General features: G+C 42.3%; 1 protein-coding gene across 6 annotated transcripts in view; it reads left to right on the top strand.

Annotated features, from left to right (window-relative positions):
- LOC110509849 (ectonucleoside triphosphate diphosphohydrolase 2) overlaps nucleotides 1-19,673 on the top strand; it is a 54,665-nt gene that overhangs the window by 10,132 nt on the left and 24,860 nt on the right. Inside the window, exon 1 of one of the 6 annotated variants that reach the window (XM_021590989.2) lies at nucleotides 14,023-14,315. The exons of the other annotated variants lie outside the window; for them this stretch is intronic. Coding sequence (XP_021446664.1) covers nucleotides 14,199-14,315 — 117 coding nt within the window. The 5' untranslated portion in view covers nucleotides 14,023-14,198. Of the gene's footprint in view, nucleotides 1-14,022; nucleotides 14,316-19,673 lie in introns of those variants that run through there. 6 annotated transcript variants of the gene reach the window in all.

The raw sequence follows: 19,673 nt of genomic DNA, 5'->3' as shown, positions 1-19,673 counted from the left end.
AAGCAGAAAGCCGTGGCCCTTGCAGAGCAAGGGGAATAACTACTCCAATCTCAGAGCGAGTGACATTTGAAATGCTATTAGCGCACACCCCACTAACTAGCTAGATTTTGATTTCTTTTAGCTAAATATGCAGGTTTAAAAATATATACTTCTGTGTATTGATTTTAAGAAAGGCATTGGTGTTTATAGTTAGGTACAGCCGTCCAACGATTGTGCTTTTTTCGCAAAATGAGCTTTTGTTAAATCATCCCCCAGCGTTGCATCGATTATATGTAACGCAGGACACGCTAGATAAACTAGTAATATCATCAACCATGTGTAGTTATAACTAGGGATTATGATTGTTTTTTTATAAGATAGGTTTAATGCTAGCTAGCAACTTACCTTGGCTTCTACTGCATTCGCGTAACAGGCAGGCTCCTCGTGGTGTGCAATGAGAGGCAGGTGGTTAGAGTGTTGGACTAGTTTACTGTAAGGTTGCAAGTTTGGTTCACCCAAGCTGACAATGTGAAAATCTGTCGTTCTGCTCCTGAACAAGGCAGTTAACCCACCGTTCCTAGGCCATCATTGAAAATCAGATAATAATAATAATCTGCGCCCAAAAATACCGATTTCCGATTGTTATGAAAACTTGAAATTGGCCTTAATTAATCGTCCATTCCGATTAATCGGTCGACCTCTACAATGGATATTAGAATGGTTGAAATCTATCCTGTCGTCTGATGAGTCGAAACTTGCGATTTTTTGATTCCACCCGTTGTGTCTTTGTGAGACGCCAAGTAGTGAAACGGATGATCTCCGCATGTGTGGTTCCCACAGTGAAGCATGAAGGAGGAGGTGTGATGGTGTGGGGGTGCTTTGCTGGTTACACTGTCAGTGATTTGATTTAGAATTCAAGGCACACTTATCCAGCATGGCTACCACAGCATTCTGCAGCGATACACCATCCCAACTAGTTTGTGCTTAGCGGGACTATAATTTGTTTTTCAACAGGACAATGACCCAACACACCTCCAGGCTGTGTAAGGGCTATTTGACCAAGATGGATAGTGATGGTGCTGCATCAGATGACCTGGCCTCCAAAATCACCTGACCTCAACCCAATTGAGATGGTTTGGGATGAGTTAGACCGCAGAGTGAAGGGAAAGCAGCCAACATGTGCTCAGCATATGTGGGAACTCCTTCAAGACTGTTAGGAAAGCATTCCAGGTGAAGCTGTTTGAGAGAATGCCAAGTGTGTGCAAAGCTGTCATCAAGGCAAAGTGTGGCTACTTTGAAGAATCTCAAATATAAAATACATTTTGATTTATTTAACACTTTTGTGGTTACTACATTATTCCATGCGTTATTTCATAGTTAAGTCCTCCTAAGTTCTACAATGTAGAAAATAGCAAAAATAATGAGTAGGTGTGTCCAGACTTTTGTCTGGTACTGTGTATGTATGTGTTTCTTTGCTAGGAAATTAAAATTAGCTAGCAGTAGTCGACTCCACCTGCGCAAAAACTTTGGTATTTCTCCTTCTACAGCTTTGCCTCTAATCTTATTTTTACTGGATGGTGAGACATGTTTCCAGCACTTTTATTTCCATGATTTATCAAAACTAGTTTTCTCGGGGCTCTCTTGTCCCTCTGCAGCAGATATATATATTGATATATATATTTATAATTAGCAATAAAATCGCAGTATTGAATCGAAAATACATGGGTAATTTCACAAAATTAGTGCCTTTTGCATCCCTTTGACATTTTTAGTAGAAATTGTGCACAGATATTGAATTGTAAAAGCCTGTTATTTTAAATGAACTGCCCTTTAATATAGACCACATGGAAAATTCAATAAATCAATTTTTTTTTTTATGATTAAATATTTGCTAAGGTGCTCAAATTCAGTATTTTGATATGTCCCTCTGCGACTTCTAGGAGATTTTAACCCAATTAATTTTATTTTGTTGCTTTGACAGTAATTTCTGATGATTATTGATTAGTGAACCATGTAATGTGAACTGAACTCTCATTTCAATATAGTGAAACTATTCCTTTTTTTAAATATATATTTTTTAAACATTGAACATCTAATTTAATTAGATCAAATTTTTTGCAAATGGATTAAAAATAAAAAACATACCTTATTGACATCAGTATTCAGACCCATGAGACTCAAAATTGAGCTGAGGTGCATCCTGTTTCCATTGATCATCCTTGAGATGTTTCTACAACTTGATTGGAGTCCACCTGTGCTAAATTCAATTTATTGGACATGATTTGGAAATGCGCACACCTGTCTATATAAGGTCCCACAGTTGACAGTGCATATCAGAGCAAAAACCAAGCCATGAGGTCGAAGGAATTGTCTGTAGAGCTCCGAGACAGAATTGTGTCGAGGCACAGATCTGGGGAAGGGTACCAAAACATTTCTGCAGCACTGAAGATCCCCAAGAACATGGTGGCCTCCATCATTCTTAAATGGATGAAGTTTGGAACCACCAATACTCTTCCTAGAGCTGGCCACCCGGCCAAACCGAGTAATCAGGGGAGAAGGGCCTTGGTCAGTGAGGTGAGCAGGAACCCGATGGTCACTCTGACAGAGCTCTAGAGTTCCTCTGTGGAGATGGGAGAAGGACAACCATCTCTGCAGCACTCCACCAATCAGGCCTTTATGGTAGAGTGGCCAGATGGAAGCCACTCCTCAGTAAAAGGCACATGACAGCCCGCTTGGCTGTCGATTGAACCCAATCGAACATCTCTGGAGAGGCCTGAAAATAGTTGTGCAGCTACGCTCCCCATCCAAACTGACAGAGCTTGAGAGGAACTGCAGAGAAGAATGGGAGAAACTCCCCAAATAGAGGTGTGCCATGCTTGAAGTGTCATACACAAGAAGACTTGAGGCTGTAATTGCTGCCAAAGGTACTTCAACAAAGTATTGCGTAAAGGGTTTGAATAATTATGTAACTGGTTTATTTTTAATAAATTACCAAAAATGTGCTTTGTCATTATGGGCTATTGTGTGTAGATTGATGAGGGGATAAAAACAATTTAATCAATTTTAGAATAAGGCTGTAACCTAACAAAATGTGGGAAAAGTCAAGGGGTCTGAATACTTTCCCAAGGCACTATGGCTGATTTAAGATGAAATCGTCAACGCTTGCTTTATTTATTACGTAATATACGCTTACTATAGTCATTTTTATTTAACCTCCTGAGATGGAAAATAACATTTTTGATTAAGTTGAACATGTGCTCTTTTATTTTTATTTTTTTTAACTCTTAAGTTTTACACACACACAGACGAGACAACACAAAGCAATATAAATCATATACTCAACTAGAAAAAATACAAATAATACATTTAAAAAAAATAGTTTAAAGATACCATACTAGACAAGTTAAACACACCGGGCAGAAGGCTACAAAGGTTAAAGGGCAATTTATAGTACAGGGATAGAGCAAACACCTCACCATTTGTTCCTGTATACAGTCAAGGGATAGGAGTGGAGAAATGCAACCACTCACAGACCGTCATGGCCACAGACCGACCATCCAGAAAAAACACAAAGAAATGCTCATCAACCCTTAAGTCACAGGGGGGTCAAATACAGACTTATTTCGGTTTTAATAGGAATGCCATCAGAGGATGGACTGTTTAAAGTAAGACCGGAATGGAGCCCAAGCCTCAATAAACAGTTTGGGGTTCCCACGTGAATTGAATATAATTTTTTCTCGTTTCAGACAGCACAACACATCTCTCACCCAATATTTATAAGATGGGGGAGCTGCCATTCATTTTACATCTGACACAGGTAGGATCAAAATCGGAGAATATTCTTCCAAGTTTGGCCCCAGACCAGTGGATACAGTGAACCACCTTGAATTGAATGAGGCTGTGTCTAGTGCTAAAAGAGGATGAATGCACCCTGTGCAGCACAGATTCCCAGGTGTCTTCCCCAAGTTCCTTCCACAAATCCTTTTCCCATCGAGTCTTTAAAGGCACCAAAGAAGGGTTCTGTAAGTCATGAATGATTGCATATACATCTGAAATTGCGCCCCAGGAAGCTTATTCAGCTTCAAGATGCTCTCTATGGCTGTATTCGCAGGCCTATGGGGAAATTGAGGTGTGTTAGCTCTGACAAAGTTCCTAGTCTGGAGGTAGCGGAAAAAGTGGGATTGGAGGAGGTTGAACTTTTCCTGTAGCTGAGCAAAAGAGGCAAATGTATCATCAAAGAATAATTGGGCTAGTGAGGAGAGGCCTAGTGAGTGCCAGGTGGCAAAAGCCCCATCATTCAAAGATGGAGGAAATAAAATGTTATGATTAATTGGGCTTGATAGAGAAAAGCCTCGGAGGCTAAAGGCTAAACGGAACTGATTACAAATTTTAAGAGACTGTTTTACAATTGGTTTGACACACCTTTTGCCTAGGGACACTGGGAGAGATGAGCACAACACAGAAGAAAGTGCAGCAGGTTTACATGATTCAGACTCCATCTGGACCCAGAGTGGTCTAGGATCAGTCTGCAGCCAGTACAGTAGGGCTCTGAAATTTGCAGCCCAATAGTAAGTCTGAATATTTGGTAGAGCTAAACCCCCCAACGACTTAGGCTTCTGTAAATGTTTTCTACCAATCCGTGGTACCTTGCCATCCCAAATAAAATACATGAATGTGAAATAAAAAAAGATTTTGGAATAAAAATGGGTAAACATTGAAATAAATATAAAAATTTGGGCAACACACTCATTTTAATGACATTAATCCTACCGATAAGAGAAAGAGGTAGCGAATTCCAAAAAGTTAAAAATTGTTTCAAACTGTCTGCTAGAGCAACAAAGTTTTCCTGAAACAAATTTGAATATTTCCTTGTTACTTTAACTCCCAAGTAGATGAATTGATCCCAGACAATCCTAAACTGAGAACTTGTAAAAGAGCACTTTAAAGCAGCCTTATTTACAGGAAAAAGCTCACTCTTGCATAGATTCAGCTTATACCCTGAGATTGATCCAAACTTTTTAAGAACATAAAAGGCACGTGGCAATGAGGTATCAGGGTTAGAGATAAACAAAAGGAGGTTGTCAGCATATAGCGAGACTTTCTGCTCTAAGCCCGTCAGCATATAGCGAGACTTTCTGCTCTAAGCCCGTCCTGATTATTCCTTGAATGGCAACATTAGAGTGTAGTGCAATGGCGAGAGGCTCGATTGCCAAAGCAAACAACAAGGGGGAGAGTGGACAACCCTGTCTGGATCCGCGGTGCAAGGGAAAATAGTCAGAGGACAAGTTGTTAGTCCGTACCGAATCCATGGGGGAAAAATAAATAATCTTTATCCATGCAATGAATTTGGGGCCAAAGCCAAATCTATAAAGGGCAGCTGCTAGGTAATCCCACTCAACGCGGTCAAAAGCTTTTTCCGCATGAAGTGAGACCACCACCTCCGGGTCCTCCGACACTGGGGAGTACAGTATATTCATAAGGCGCCTAATATTGAAAAACAAATGCCTATTTCTCACAAAGCCAGTCTGGTCAAAGTGTATTACTTGGTGCAGCAAGCCTTCCATACGGATGGCTAAAAACTAAAAGCGAGATTGGGCGATAGGATCCACATTCCAGGGAGTCTTTGTTTTTCTTTAATAGTAATGAAATTGAAGCCTGATAAAGACAAGGCGGTAGCTTTGAGGTATTAAGGCACTCTGCAAATAGTCGAGACAAGAATGGGCAAAGCAGACCAGAAAATGTCCTGTAAAATTCAGTTGGAAAACCGTCCGGACCCGGTAATTTACCACTTTTCATTGCGGACACTGCTGTTGCAATCTCCTCAGGTGTAAATTCTTCTTCTAGGCGGTCTTGGGAGTCCGTATCAATTGAAGGCATATTCAAGCCATTAAAGAAGGAATGAATCAGCAAAGGGTCTTGAGGGGATTCAGAGGTGTATAGCGCAGAGTAAAATTGTTTGAATTGATCTCTTTATATTTAACTGTGGTGGCACCAGACGGGGTCCTTATTTGTGGGATTAAACGTGAGGCCTCAGATTTACGGATCTGATGTGCAAGGAGTTTACTGGCCTTGTCGCCTTGTTCATACACTCTGTACTGAGTTCGCAAGAGTAACTGTTCAGCTTGCCTGGTAGAAAGCTCATCAAATTCAGATTGGAGTAGTTGGCGCTCTTTATGCAGATCAGAAGAAGGATCCGTAGCATATTTCTCATCCAATGTGTCTATGTACTCGCTCAGGTCCTGAAGTCGCCGAGAGCGAACTCTGTTTTGGGTGGCTGTATAAGAAATAATTTGGCCACGTAGGTATGCTTTGAGAGACTCCCATATGGTAGAGCAGGACATACCTGGTGTTGAATTAGTTTTTAGGAATAAGGTGATTTCAGAATAAATTAAATTGACAAACTCCTTATCTGAGAGTAAAATGGGGTTAAGACGCCATTGATTGCAGCGGTTGCTGTGGAAACTCTAGTTCAAGAACTAATGGTGAATGGTCAGAAATAACAATACTCTCGTAAGTACACTGCCGAAGGTTAGGCAGAAGTTTTTTGTCCAAAAAGAAGTAATCAATCCGGGAGTATGTTTGATGAACATGAGAATAAAAGGAATACTGTCTATCTGTAGGATGTAGGAAACGCCAGGCCTCAAACATAGCATATTTCTAGCATACTGGGGACATTTTACAGTTGAAATCCCCCCTACAATCAACAAATGAGAATCTAAATTGGGTATAGCATACAAAAAGGAAGAAATGAAACTTGTGTCATCCCAATTGGGAGCATAAACACTAGCCAAAACAAGAGGGGTAGAAAACAGTTTACCGGTTACTATGACGTATCGTCCCTTAGGATCAGCAATAACCTCAGAAGCTACAAAGGGAGTAGCTTTATCAACCAAAATGGCAGCACCTCTTGATTTACTATGAAAGTTAGTGGAACACTTGACCAACCCAGTCCCTAAGCATCCTAAAATGCTCACCAGTCCTCAAGTGAGTCTCTTGTAGAAATGCAACATTTGCATTCAAACCCTTTAAGTGTGTCAACGCCCTCTTACGCTTCACCGGGTTATTAACCCCTTTGATGTTCCACGAAATGTACTTGATCGCATTATTTCGGCACCCCTGGGCATTCCCGTTATACAACCCTGTCATTAGAGCATAGAATGGAAAAGCAATGAGCGCCCACAAACTCCAGAATAACAATGTACGGTGGAAGATGTTTGAAAAAAGAACTAGAAAGACAGAATGACAACATTAGAACTGAACAATTCAACCTCCCCCCCACCCCCCATCCCAGACAGTACCTCCCCAAACGAGGTACAAGCCTAAATAGAACATGTTCTCTTCGCACAGTATGTCTGTGAGAGTGCGGTCTTAAATCTAAACCCACAGTCCCACTCTTTAAAGTCGCGTTTTGTTAGTGGATCAAACAGAAAAAAGAGAGATGTATTTTTTATAAGTTAATCCCTTGTGCAAACAAAGTTACAAAAGCACCACTTGTAGATGTATATAATTATATTCCCAGTCTTATAACAGGCATTGAGAGAGAAAATAAATAAAATGTATAAAGGCTCTCAGCCAAAAACCTAATTTGAAGTAAGGAAATCGTAGTAAGACAATAAAAAATAAAAAAATAATAATAATAGTTGTCTAGTTGACGCTGAGACAGCTTACAACCAAGACCAAAAAACTATGTGTGCGCAACGTTGAATGTTTGCTGGGCATAAATGATGCTCAAAACTTTTAAAATTGAAGTGAAGACCCCGAAAAACATGTAGCCTCAGGAAACATTTACAGTTTACTGGGTCAATGCAAACAGATGCAGTAAAAAAATAACCAAAAATATTTTGAGTCACTGAGATACTATGTAAACAAACTGAATAGGTGAACGAGACAACTCCTGTGTTTCTAGGCTAAGTAAAACCTTAGTACGATGAAATTAAAATGACTGAATGGTTGTAAGGCAAGCACACTAGATGATCAAAACATTAGATCACATAAAATAAGCCTGAATGGGTTCGCCAACTCCCCAACTATACAAGACTAGCATGTTATAACTTAACATAATTGTACCACAGGTGGGTTACTTACTATCCACAGTTCGCAAGCAACAGTTGCTGAACTGTGAGCAAGTTCAAGACTTCTTGATGTGACGTTGAATGTGAGCCATAGCCTCATCCGGAGACTCAAATGTGTAGTCTTTACCATCATGACATAGCCATAAACGGGCTGGGAATTGCAGTCCATACTTCACACTTGGATGGTCCCAAAGTAGTCGTTTGGCTTGTCTGAAAGCTGAGCGCTGCCTGGAAACAGTGGGGGAGTAGTCCTGGTAGATGGAGAAGCTCTGTCCTTGAAAGCTCAGTGGTATTGCGGGCTCGTCGGAGAATCTCCATCTTCTCATGGAAAAAGTGCACTCGAAGAATTATGTCATGGGGCCTCTCCCCATCCCGGGGCTTTGGGTGCAGCGACTGGTGGGCACGATCAATCAGGGGCTTTTCATCTAAGGCAAAAACTTCCTTCAGCAGCCCGGAAACTAAATCCGTGGTGCGAGGCATTTCCGCTGACTCTGGAACCGATACAAGTCTCAGGTTATTGCAGCGAGAGAATCCCTCTAAACTCACACAGCTAGTACCGGAGGTCTCCAGTGCTGCAATCGTTGTAGTGTGCGACGCCGTTGTTGTTTTGAGTGATGTGATTGCTGGCACTGTCTCGTTCCGCAGGATGGTTAGATCTGCTTTTAAAGTATCCGAAACCTCCTGTATTCGGACCTCAATCGTAGCAACCACCTCCGTTTTCAGTTCAACTATCTCAGAGCGTAGTAGTTTGATGGCCTCGAGAATGTTCATTTCAGCGCCGCCAGACCAAGCCGCACCCCCGGGTAAAGTGTGAGTCTCCGGGCCCTCAGACTCAGGAGAGGGCGGTGATGAGAGTGAGTCTTGTAGGCCGGGTTCTCAAAGTCATGGTTTTGGCCTTATGTTTCGTCGACATGCTGACATTCGAAAGCAAAGTAGTCTTGGTTTTTACGGAAAGGGATCACCAAACTAATATTTGAAAATAAATACGGTTCTGCTGCAAAATTCACATAAACTTTAAGAATACCACGGGAGCAAACGGAAAACACGTCAGTCGCACATGGCGTCCCTCCAATCCCCCCGCACATGTGTTCTTAATGCCAGAATGTAAAAGCGGCAATCTGGAGTTGAAACAGTAAAGTGGAATCCCCACCCATTTCGTAAAGAAACTGAGGGATGGGGCTGGAGAATGTAGCCACTCTGGAAATCATAGACAGAGCTATGGATGTAAGGACTGACCATCCATGATATACATTTTTGTAGTTTTAATCATGATTTGAGGCTATAGTGTTTGTTTACATTTGGCACCGAAGGAGATGGCCGCCTTTTTACGATCGCATAACCAATTGTGTATGTTTTTTCGCATTATTTGTAATATACACTGCTCAAAAAAATAAAGGGAACACTAAAATAACACATCCTAGATCTGAATGAAATAAATATTCTTATTAAATACTTTTTTCTTTACATAGTTGAATGTGCTGACAACAAAATCACACACAAATTATCAATGGAAATCAAATTTATCAACCCATGGAGGTCTGGATTTGGAGTCACACTCAAAATTAAAGTGGAAAACCACACTACAGGCTAACAAGTCAAAATGAGTCTCAGTAGTGTGTGTGGCCTCCACGTGCCTGTATGACCTCCCTACAACACCTGGGAATGCTCCTGATGAGATGGTGGATGGTCTCCTGAGGGATCTCCTCCCAGACTTGGACTAAAGCATCCGCCAACTCCTGGTTAGTCTGTGGTGCAACGTGGCGTTGGTGGATGGAGCGAGACATGATGTCCCAGATGTGCTCAATTGGATTCAGGTCTGGGGAACGGGCGGGCCAGTCCATAGCATCAATGCCTTCCTCTTGCAGGAACTGCTGACACACTCCAGCCACATGAGGTCTAGCGTTGTCTTGCATTAGGAGGAACCCAGGGCCAACCGCACCAGCATATGGTCTCACAAGGGGTCTGAGGATCTCATCTCGGTACCTAATGGCAGTCAGGCTACTTCTGGCGAGCACATGGAGGGCTGTGCGGCCCCCCAAAGAAATGCCACCCCACACCATGACTGACCCACCGCCAAACCAGTCATGCTGGAAGATGTTGCAGGCAGCAGAACGTTCTCCACGGCGTCTCCAGACTCTGTCACATGTGCTCAGTGTGAACTTGCTTTCATCTGTGAAGAGCAGCACAGTGGCGAATTTGCCAATCTTGGTGTTCTCTGGCAAATGCCAAACGTTCTGCACGGTGTTGGGCTGTAAGCACAACCCCCACCTGTGGACGTCGGGCCCTCATACCACCCTCATGGAGTCTGTTTCTGACCATTTGAGCAGACACATGCACATTTGTGGCCTGCTGGAGGTCATTTTGCAGGGCTCTGGCAGTGCTCCTCCTGCTCCTCCTTGCACAAAGGCGGAGGAAGCGGTCCTGCTGCTGGGTTGTTGCCCTCCTACGGCCTCCTCCACGTCTCCTGATGTACTTGCCTGTCTCCTGGTAGCGCCTCCATGCTCTGGACACTACGCTGACAGACACAGCAAACCTTCTTGCCACAGCTCGCATTGATGTGCCATCCTGGATGAGCTGCACTACCTGAGCCACTTGTGTGGGTTGTAGACTCCGTCTCATGCTACCACTAGAATGAAAGCACCGCCAGCATTCAAAAGTGACCAAAACATCAGCCAGGAAGCATAGGAACTGAGAAGTGGTCTGTGGTCCCCACCTGCAGAACCACTCCTTTATTGGGGGTGTCTTGCCAATTGCCTATAATTTCCACCTGTTGTCTATTCCATTTGCACAACAGCATGTGAAATTTATTGTCAGTGTTGCTTCCTAAGTAAACAGTTTGATTTCACAGAAGTGTGATTGACTTGGAGTTACATTGTGTTGTTTAAGGGTTCCCTTTATTTTTTGGGGTAGTGTATTTTTTACATAATGTTTCTGCCACTGCGTCTTATGACCGAAAACAGCTGCTTGATATCAGGACAGCGATTACTCACCCCGTACTGGAGGAATTCTTCTTCAACGAGTCGAATGGGAAGGATTTACTCCAGACACCCGACATGGCCCTCATTCTTGTCATTCGCAGGAGGAAAAGATGGAGGTATCATGTACGATGGTCCAGGTGCATCGCCAAGAGGGTAATCTACCTTTACCATCGGTCCTATTAGCCAAAGTACAATCAATCGATAATAACATAGATGAACTACAAGCATGTATATCCTACCAAAGGGACATTACTGAAATATCTTATGTTTCACAGAGTCGTGGCTTAACGCCGACATGATTAGCGTACAGCTGGTGGATTTTAAACTTTTACGACAGGATACAACAGCGGCCTCTGGTAAGACAAGGAGTGGCGGCCTATGCATATTTGTAAGCAACAGCTGGTGCAAGGAAATCTAGAGGTTTTAAGCATTAGACCACACTATTTACCAAGAGAGTTTGCATCTATTTTTCGTAGCTGTCTATATACCACTACAGACCGATGCTGGTACTAAGACCCCACTCAACGAGCTGTATAAGGCCATAAGCAAACAGGAAAACGCTCATCCAGAGATGGCGCTCCTAGTGGCCGGGGACTTTAATGCAGGGAAACTCATCAGTTTTACCTCATTTCTATCAGCATGTTAAATGTGCAACCAGAGGGGAAAAAACTCTGGACCACCTTTACTCAACACACACAGAGATGCGTACAAAGCTCTCTCTCCCTCCATTTGGCAAATCTGACCATAATTCTATCCTCCAGATTCCTGCTTACAAGCAAAAACTAAAGCAGGAAGCACCAGTGACTTGGTGAATAATAAAGTGGTCAGATGAAGCAGATGCTTTACTATAGGACTGTTTTGCTAGTACAGACTGGAATATGTTCCGGGATTCTTTCGATGGCATTGAGGAGTACACCACATCAGTCACTGGCTTCATCAATAAGTGCATTGACGACGTCGTCCCCACAGTGACCGTACGTACATACCCCAACCAGAAGCCATGGATTACAGGCAACATCCGCACTGAGCTAAAGGCTAGCGCTGCCGCTTTCAAGGAGTAGGACTCAAGGAGTGGGAAGCTTATAAGAAATCCCACTATAGGGTTCTGATGGGGTATGGCGATTGAATTAAGCTCATGAGGCATTTATAAGTTATATTCTTCAAGAATCAATGGGTAGGCTACATATCAACAATTTACATATTTCATGAGCTGAATAAAAAGATCCCAAGTTTGTGCATGTTTGGGATGCTCTAGATCGACTTGACGACAGCGTGTTATAGTTCCCGCTAATATCCAGCAACTTCGCACAGACATTGAAGAGGAGTGGGACAACATTCCACAGGCCACAATCAACAGCCTCATTTAATTCTATGTGAAGGATATGTGTGGGCTGCATGAGGCAAATGGTGGTTACACCAGAGACTGACTGGTTTTATTTATTTATTTGTACTTTTTACCCCTTTTTCTCCCCAATTTGTAGTTAGTCTTGTCCCATCGCTTCAACTCCCGAACGGACTCGGGCGAGGCGAAGGTCGAGAGCCATGCGTCCTCCGAAACACTACCCCGCCGCACTGCTTCTTGACACACTGCTCACTTAACTCGGAAGTCAGCCGCACCAAACTGGTGACCAAAGTCAGCATCCATGCGCCCAGACCGCCACAAGCAGTCGCTAGAGCCCCAAATCGACAAGGACATCCTGGGATCAAACCCGGGTCTGTAGTGACGCCTCAAGCACTGCAATGCAATGCCTTAGACCGCTGCACCACTCGGGAGGCTACTGACTGGTTTTCTGATCCACACCCCTATATTTGCATATCTGTATTGCCAGTCAGGTGAAATCCATAGATTAGGCCTAATGTATTTATTTTAATTGACTGATTTCTTTATATGAACTGTAACTCAGTAAAATCTTTGAAACCTGTACCCCCGCACACTTACTTGGTACAGGTACCCCCTAGAGGTCGACCGATTTAATTAGGGCCGATTTCAAGTTTTCATAACAATTGGATATCGGCATTTTTGGACGCCGATTACATTGCACTCCATGGGGAGACTGTGTGACTTCAAGCCTATCAACTCCCGAGATTAGGCTGGCAATACTAAAGTGCCTATAAGAACATCCAATAGTCAAAGGTATATGAAATACAAATTGTATAAAGAGAAATAGTCCTAGAATCCTTATAATAACTACAACCTAAAACTTCTTAACTGGGAATATTGAAGACTCATGTTAAAAAGGAACCACCAGCTTTCATATGTTCTCATGTTCTGAGCAAGGAACTTAAACATGAGCTTTTTTACATGGCAAATATTGCACTTTTCACTTTGATTTTGCATTATTTAAACCAAATTGAACATGCTTCATTATTTATTTGAGGCTAAATAGAATTTTATATGTATTATATTAAGTTCAAATAAGTGTTCATTCAGTATTGTTGTAATTGTTATTATTACACACATATTATATATATATATATATATATATAAATAAATATCGGCAGATTAATTGGTATTGGCTTTTTTTGGGCCTCCAATAATCGGTATCGGCGGTAAAATCATAATCGGTGAACCTCTAGTACCCCCTGTACATAGCCTCCTTATTGTTATGTTATTGTGTCACTTTTTATTATTTACTTTATTTGGTAAATATTTTCTCAACTCTTGAACTGCACTTTTGGTTAAGGGCTAGTAAGTAAGCATTTCACGGTAAGGTCTACACTTGTTGTATTTGGGCATGTGACAAAGTTTGATGTTGTGTTTATATTTTTGTTCAATGTGCAAGATTTTAACTGCAATTTTAAATTCTGTGAAATAAACCTTTTTTCCCCCACCAATTTACACAACTCAAAAGGCACCTAATTTTTGGAACAACCCACATAGAATCGTGATACATGTAGAATGGCAATACATATGGTATAAAAGTGATAATATCTTATTGTGAGGCACAGCCCTACTACCAATGGTTCTATCTGTGGGGTTTTGTGATGGGAAGTAAATAAGTAATTGCAAGTCATGCCGAAGTGACTTAAATTATGCTTTGTATGAAGCCAAACCCATTGTGTAGTTACCTCAAGCTGTTATCCAAACTCCCTTGCCTTCACTGCCAAATCAGGCAGCGCACGCACTGTGGATTTCATCTGCAAGAAGAGCACTGCTCAATTTTTAACAATGGCCAAGCGACGCTGTCATATATTCGCTACGGTTGCGCTATTACTGTTTGGGATTGTAGCCATTCTCCTTCTAACTATTCCCACGGATGACTTGACCGAACCTCCGGAATTTATGGTAAGATTCGTTGGGCTATTTTTGGACTGTGTATGTCAGCGTTTTATGCTGGTTCGTGAAATGTAAGCTGAAAACAATTAGCCTCACCAACCCCTTACGAAAAAAGATTGCAGTCAGAGTGCAGTTTAACTGTAGTATAATGCAGTATAACTGCAGTTAAAGCGGAGTTAACTGCAATATGCTGCAAATACTGCTTCCAAAATACTTTTTTTTTTTACAACTAATTTTGCAGTGCGACTGCAGTTATTCTGCAATTACTGTGTCCAAAATACTACAGTGGACTGCAGTTACTGCACTTTTACTTCAGTTTCAAAAGTGCTATATATTTTTTGTAAGGGACAGTGTAGGCTGTGAATGGAGTGGAGTGAGGTGTCTATCTGCAGGCAGCAGCATGCAGAATATAAACTGCATATTCGACAAGGTAATTTGTGTCTACTGACTACAACACTGAAGATAATACAATTGTCAACAAGCATTCAACAATTCTGTCAGTCTATCCATCTCTGCAACCTGGTCCCGAAGCATTTCATATTATTCTTTATGTAAACCCAAGATGCTCCTTTTAGTATGCATGTCACGTTTCATATGGTATGTATACATTTTTGGATGCCCATCATCCATTTCATATGTTACAAATTACAATTTGTATGATATGTTATGAATTGTTACATTTGCAAATTCGTAACATATTGTACAAGGTATGAAGCCTTACGAATTGCAGTTTATTGTGGCTAACGTTAGCTGGCTAGGGGTTAGGGTTAGCTAACATGATAAGTAGTTGCAAAGTTGCTAAAATGCTAGTGTCCATGATGAGATTTAAACACGCAACCTTTTGGTTGCTATACGTTCACATTATACACCCACTCATCCACCCTGACCAATGACCCTCCTTTCGTTTTTTGCCTCAAGTAACCTGTCTTATGTAACCATACCAAAGGTAACACATACTAATTTGAATGTTTACTATGCTAAGTCTAAATCAAATCAAACTGTATTTGTCACATGTGCCGAATACAAGTGTAGACTTTACCGTGAAATGCTTACTTACAAGCCCTTAACCAACAGTGCAGTTTAAGAAGAGGTAAGAACATTTTTACCAAATAAACTAAAGTAAAAAATAATGAAAAGCAACCCAATAACATAACAATAACTAGGCTATATACAGGGATTACCGGTACTGAGTCAGTGTGCGAGGGTACAGGTTAGAGGTCATTTGTACATGTAGGTAGGGGTGAAGTGACTATGCATAGATAAACAGCGAGTAGCAGCAGTGTACAAAATAAATGGAGGTGGTTAATGTCATTGTCCAGTGGACATTTGATTAATTGTTCAGCAGTCTTATGGATTGGGGGTAGATGCTGTTCAGGAGACTTTTTGGTTCTAGACTTGGCACTCCGGTACCTCTTGCCGTGCAGTAGCAGAGAAAACTGTCTATGACTTGGGTGACTGGAGTCTCTGACATTTTTATGGGCTTTTCTCTGACACGCCTATTTATATAGGTCCTGGATTGCAGGAAGCTTGGCCCCAGTGATGTACTGGACCGTATGCGCTAACTTCTGTAGCGCATTACGGTCAGAATCCGAGCAGTTGCCATACCTGGCGGGGATGCAACGGGTCAGGGTGCTCTCAATGGTGTCAGCTGTAGAACTTTGAGGATCTGGGGACCCATGTCAAATCTTTTCAGTCTCCTGAGGATGGGGAAAAGGTTTTGTCCTGCCCTCTTCACAACTGTCTTGGTGTATTTGGACCATGATGGATCGTTGGTAATGTGGACATTTCTCTGACCATCTCCCTATAGGCTGTCTCATCGTTGTCGGTGATCAGGCCTACCACTGTTGTGTCGTCAGCAAACTTAATGATGGTGTTGGAGTCGTGTTTGACCACGCAGTCGTGGTTGAATGGGGAGTATATGAGGGGACTAAGTGCACACCCCTGAGGGGCCCCAGTGTTGAGGATCAGCGTGGCAGACGTGTTGTTACTTACCCTTACCACCTGGGGGTGGCCCGTCAGGAAGTCCAGGATCCAGTTGCAGAGGGAGGTGTTTAGTCCCAGGGTCCTTAGCTTAGTGCTGAGCTTTGTGGGCACTATGGTGTTGGATGCTGAGCTGTAGTTAATGAACAGCATTCTCACATAGGTGGTTCTTTTGTCCAGGTGGGAAAGGGCAGTGTGGAGTGTGATTGAGATTGCGTTATCTGTGGATCTGTTGGGTCGATATGCGAATTAGAGTGGGTCTAGGGTATCTGGGAGGATGCTGTTGATGTGAGCTATGACCAGCCTTTCAAAGCACTTCATGGCTATCAACGTGAGTGCTACAGGGCGATAATAATTTAGGCAGGTTACCTTCGCTTCCTTGGGCACAGGGACTATGGTGATCTGCTTGAAACATGTCAGTATTACAGACTCAGGTTGAAAATGTCAGTGAAGACACTTGCCTGTTGGTCCGCAGCATGCTTTGAGTACACGTCCTGGTAATCCATCTGGCCCTGCGGCTTTGTGAATGTTGATCTGTTTAAAGGTCTTGCTTACATTGGCTACCAAAAGTGTTATCACACAGTCATCCAGAACAGCTGGTGCTCTCATGCATGCTTCAGTGTTGCTTGCCTCGAAGCGAGCATAAAAGGAATTTAGCTCGTCTGATAAGCTCGCGTCACTGGGCAGCTCGCATCTGGGTTTCCCTTTGTAGTCCATAATAGTTTTCTAGCCCTGCCACATTCGACGAGCATCTGAGCCCGTGTAGTAGGATTCAATCTTAATCCTGTATTGACGCTTTGCTTGTTTGATGGTTCATTTGAGGGCATAGCGGGATTTGTTATAGGCGTCCAGATTAGTGTCCCGCATCTTGAAATTGGCAGCTGTAGCCTTTAGCTCGATGCGGATGTTGCCTGTAATCGATGGCTTCTGGTTTGGATATATACGTACGGTCACTGTGGGGATGACGTCGTCGATGCACTTATTGATGAAGACGATGACTGAGGTGGTATACTCCTCAATAACATTGGATGAATCCCAGAACATATTCCAGTCTGTGCTAGCAAAACTGTCCTGTAGTGTAGCGTCCGCGCCATCTGACCACTTCCGTATTGAGCGAGTCACTGGTGCTTCTTGCTTTAGTTTTTGCTTGTAAGCAGGAATCAGGAGGATAGAATTATTGTCGAATTTGCCAAATGGAGGGTGGGGGAGAGCTTTGCATGCATCTCTGTGTGTGGAGTAAAGGTGGTCTAGAGTTTTTTTTTTCTCTCTCTCTGGTTGCGCATGTGACGTGCTGGTAAAATAATTGGTAAAACTGATTGAAGTTTGCCTGCATTAAAGTCCCTGGCCACTAGGAGCGCTGCTTCTGGGTGAACATTGTCTTGTTTGCTTATGGCCTTATAGAGTTGGTTGAGTGTGCTCTTAGTGCCAGCATCGGTCTGTGGAGGTAAATAGATGGCTACGAATAATATAGCTGAGAACTCTCTTCGTAGATTGTGTGGTCTTCCTCAGGTGAGCAATCCTCAGGTGAGAATACCTCGAGACTTCTTTAATATAAGACATCGCGCACCAGCTCTTATTGACAAAAATACACACACCCCCACCCCTCGTCTTACCAGAAGCAGCTTCTTTGTTCTGAGGGTGCATTGAAAATCCCTCCAACTCTATATTGTCGGTGAAACATAGGATATTACAGTTCTTAATTGGTAGGATAATCGTAATCGTAGGTCATCCATTTTATTTTCCAATGATTGCATGTTAGCAAGTAGAATTGATGGCAATGGGACTTTACTCGCTCGCCTACAGATTCTCAAAAGGCAGCCTGATCTGCGTCCTCTTTTCCTCCGTCTTTACTTCACGCAAATTATGTGGATCTGAGCCTGTTCCAGGGAGAGCAGTATATCTTTCTCGTCGGACTCGTTAAAGGAAAAAGCTTCTTCCAGTCCGTAGTGAGTAATCCCAGTTCTGATGTCCAGAAGTTATTTGTGGTCATAAGAGATGGTAGCAGCAACATTATGTACAAATAAGTTACAAACAACGCAAAAAAACGTCAACCATCCTCTTCAGTGCCATTCTACCACTACTGGTCTGTGAGACCAGGCTGATCCACCTCATACATAAAATAATATAAGAAACTTGTAGCAATTTAGTTAGCCTACCATCTTAGGGTTAACATTCTTCCTTCCATACATTTGAATAAGGTTGATAGCCAACCTTGCTGAGCATCTATCCAATATTACAGTCACTGAAAATTACCAAAACATATTTGGCCATTAATGTGTCTGGGTCACATTGTCATCATATAATATTCACCCTGAGAAGTGTTAACATGGGTGTGAGTTGCTAACAACCTAGTGACACTACTTTGTGGTGTCCAAAGCAATCTGCTGAGACAATGTATCTTTCACCTTATGTCACTTACTGGGGTCCAACATATAAAGAAAAATACATTACAGAAAATACTACAATTTACATACATTAACATGTAGTGTAGAGGTCAACCGATTAATCTGCATTTTTTAAAGTTTTCATAACAATTGATAATCTGCTTTTTTGATGCCGATTATGGCCAATTTACATTGCACTCCACAAACCTGTTACACGAGTGCAGCAAGGAGCCAAGGTACAGTGGGGCAAAAAAGTATTGTCAGCCACCAATTGTGCAAGTTCTCCCACTTAAAAATATGAGAGAGGCCTGTAATTTTCATCATAGGTACACTTCAACTATGACAGACAAAATGAGAAAAAAACATCCAGAAAATCACATTGTAGGATTTTTAATGAATTTATTTGCAAATTATGGTGGAAAATAAGTATTTGGTCAATAACAAAAGTTTATCTCAATACTTTGTTATATACCCTTTGTTGGCAATGACAGAGGTCAAATGTTTTCTGTAAGTCTTCACAAGTTTTTCACACTGTTGCTGGTATTTTGGCCCATTCCTCCATGCATTCCTCCTCTAGAGCAGTGATGTTTTGGGGCTGTTGCTGGGCAACACGGACTTTCAACTCCCTCCAAAGATTTTCTATGGGTTGAGATCTGGAGACTGGCTAGGCCACTCCAGGACCTTGAAATGCTAAAGCCACTCCTTCGTTGCCCGGGTGGTGTGTTTGGGATCATTGTCATGCTGAAAGACCCAGCCACGTTTCATCTTCAATGCCCTTGCTGATGGAAGGAGGTTTTCACTCAAAATCTCACGATACATGGCCCCATTCATTATTTTCTTTACACGGATCAGTCGTCCTGGTCCCTTTGCAGGAAAACAGCCCCAAAGCATGATGTTTCCACCCCTATGCTTCACAGTAGGTATGGTGTTCTTTGGATGCAACTCAGCATTCTTTGTTCTCCAAACACGACAGGTTGAGTTTTTACCAAAAAGTTATATTTTC

This window comes from Oncorhynchus mykiss, chromosome Y (genome assembly GCF_013265735.2).
Source record: "Oncorhynchus mykiss isolate Arlee chromosome Y, USDA_OmykA_1.1, whole genome shotgun sequence".
NCBI lineage: Eukaryota > Metazoa > Chordata > Actinopteri > Salmoniformes > Salmonidae > Oncorhynchus > Oncorhynchus mykiss.
The sequence above is the reverse complement of the archived record's forward strand: the minus strand, read 5'-3'. Positions and strand labels throughout refer to the sequence as shown.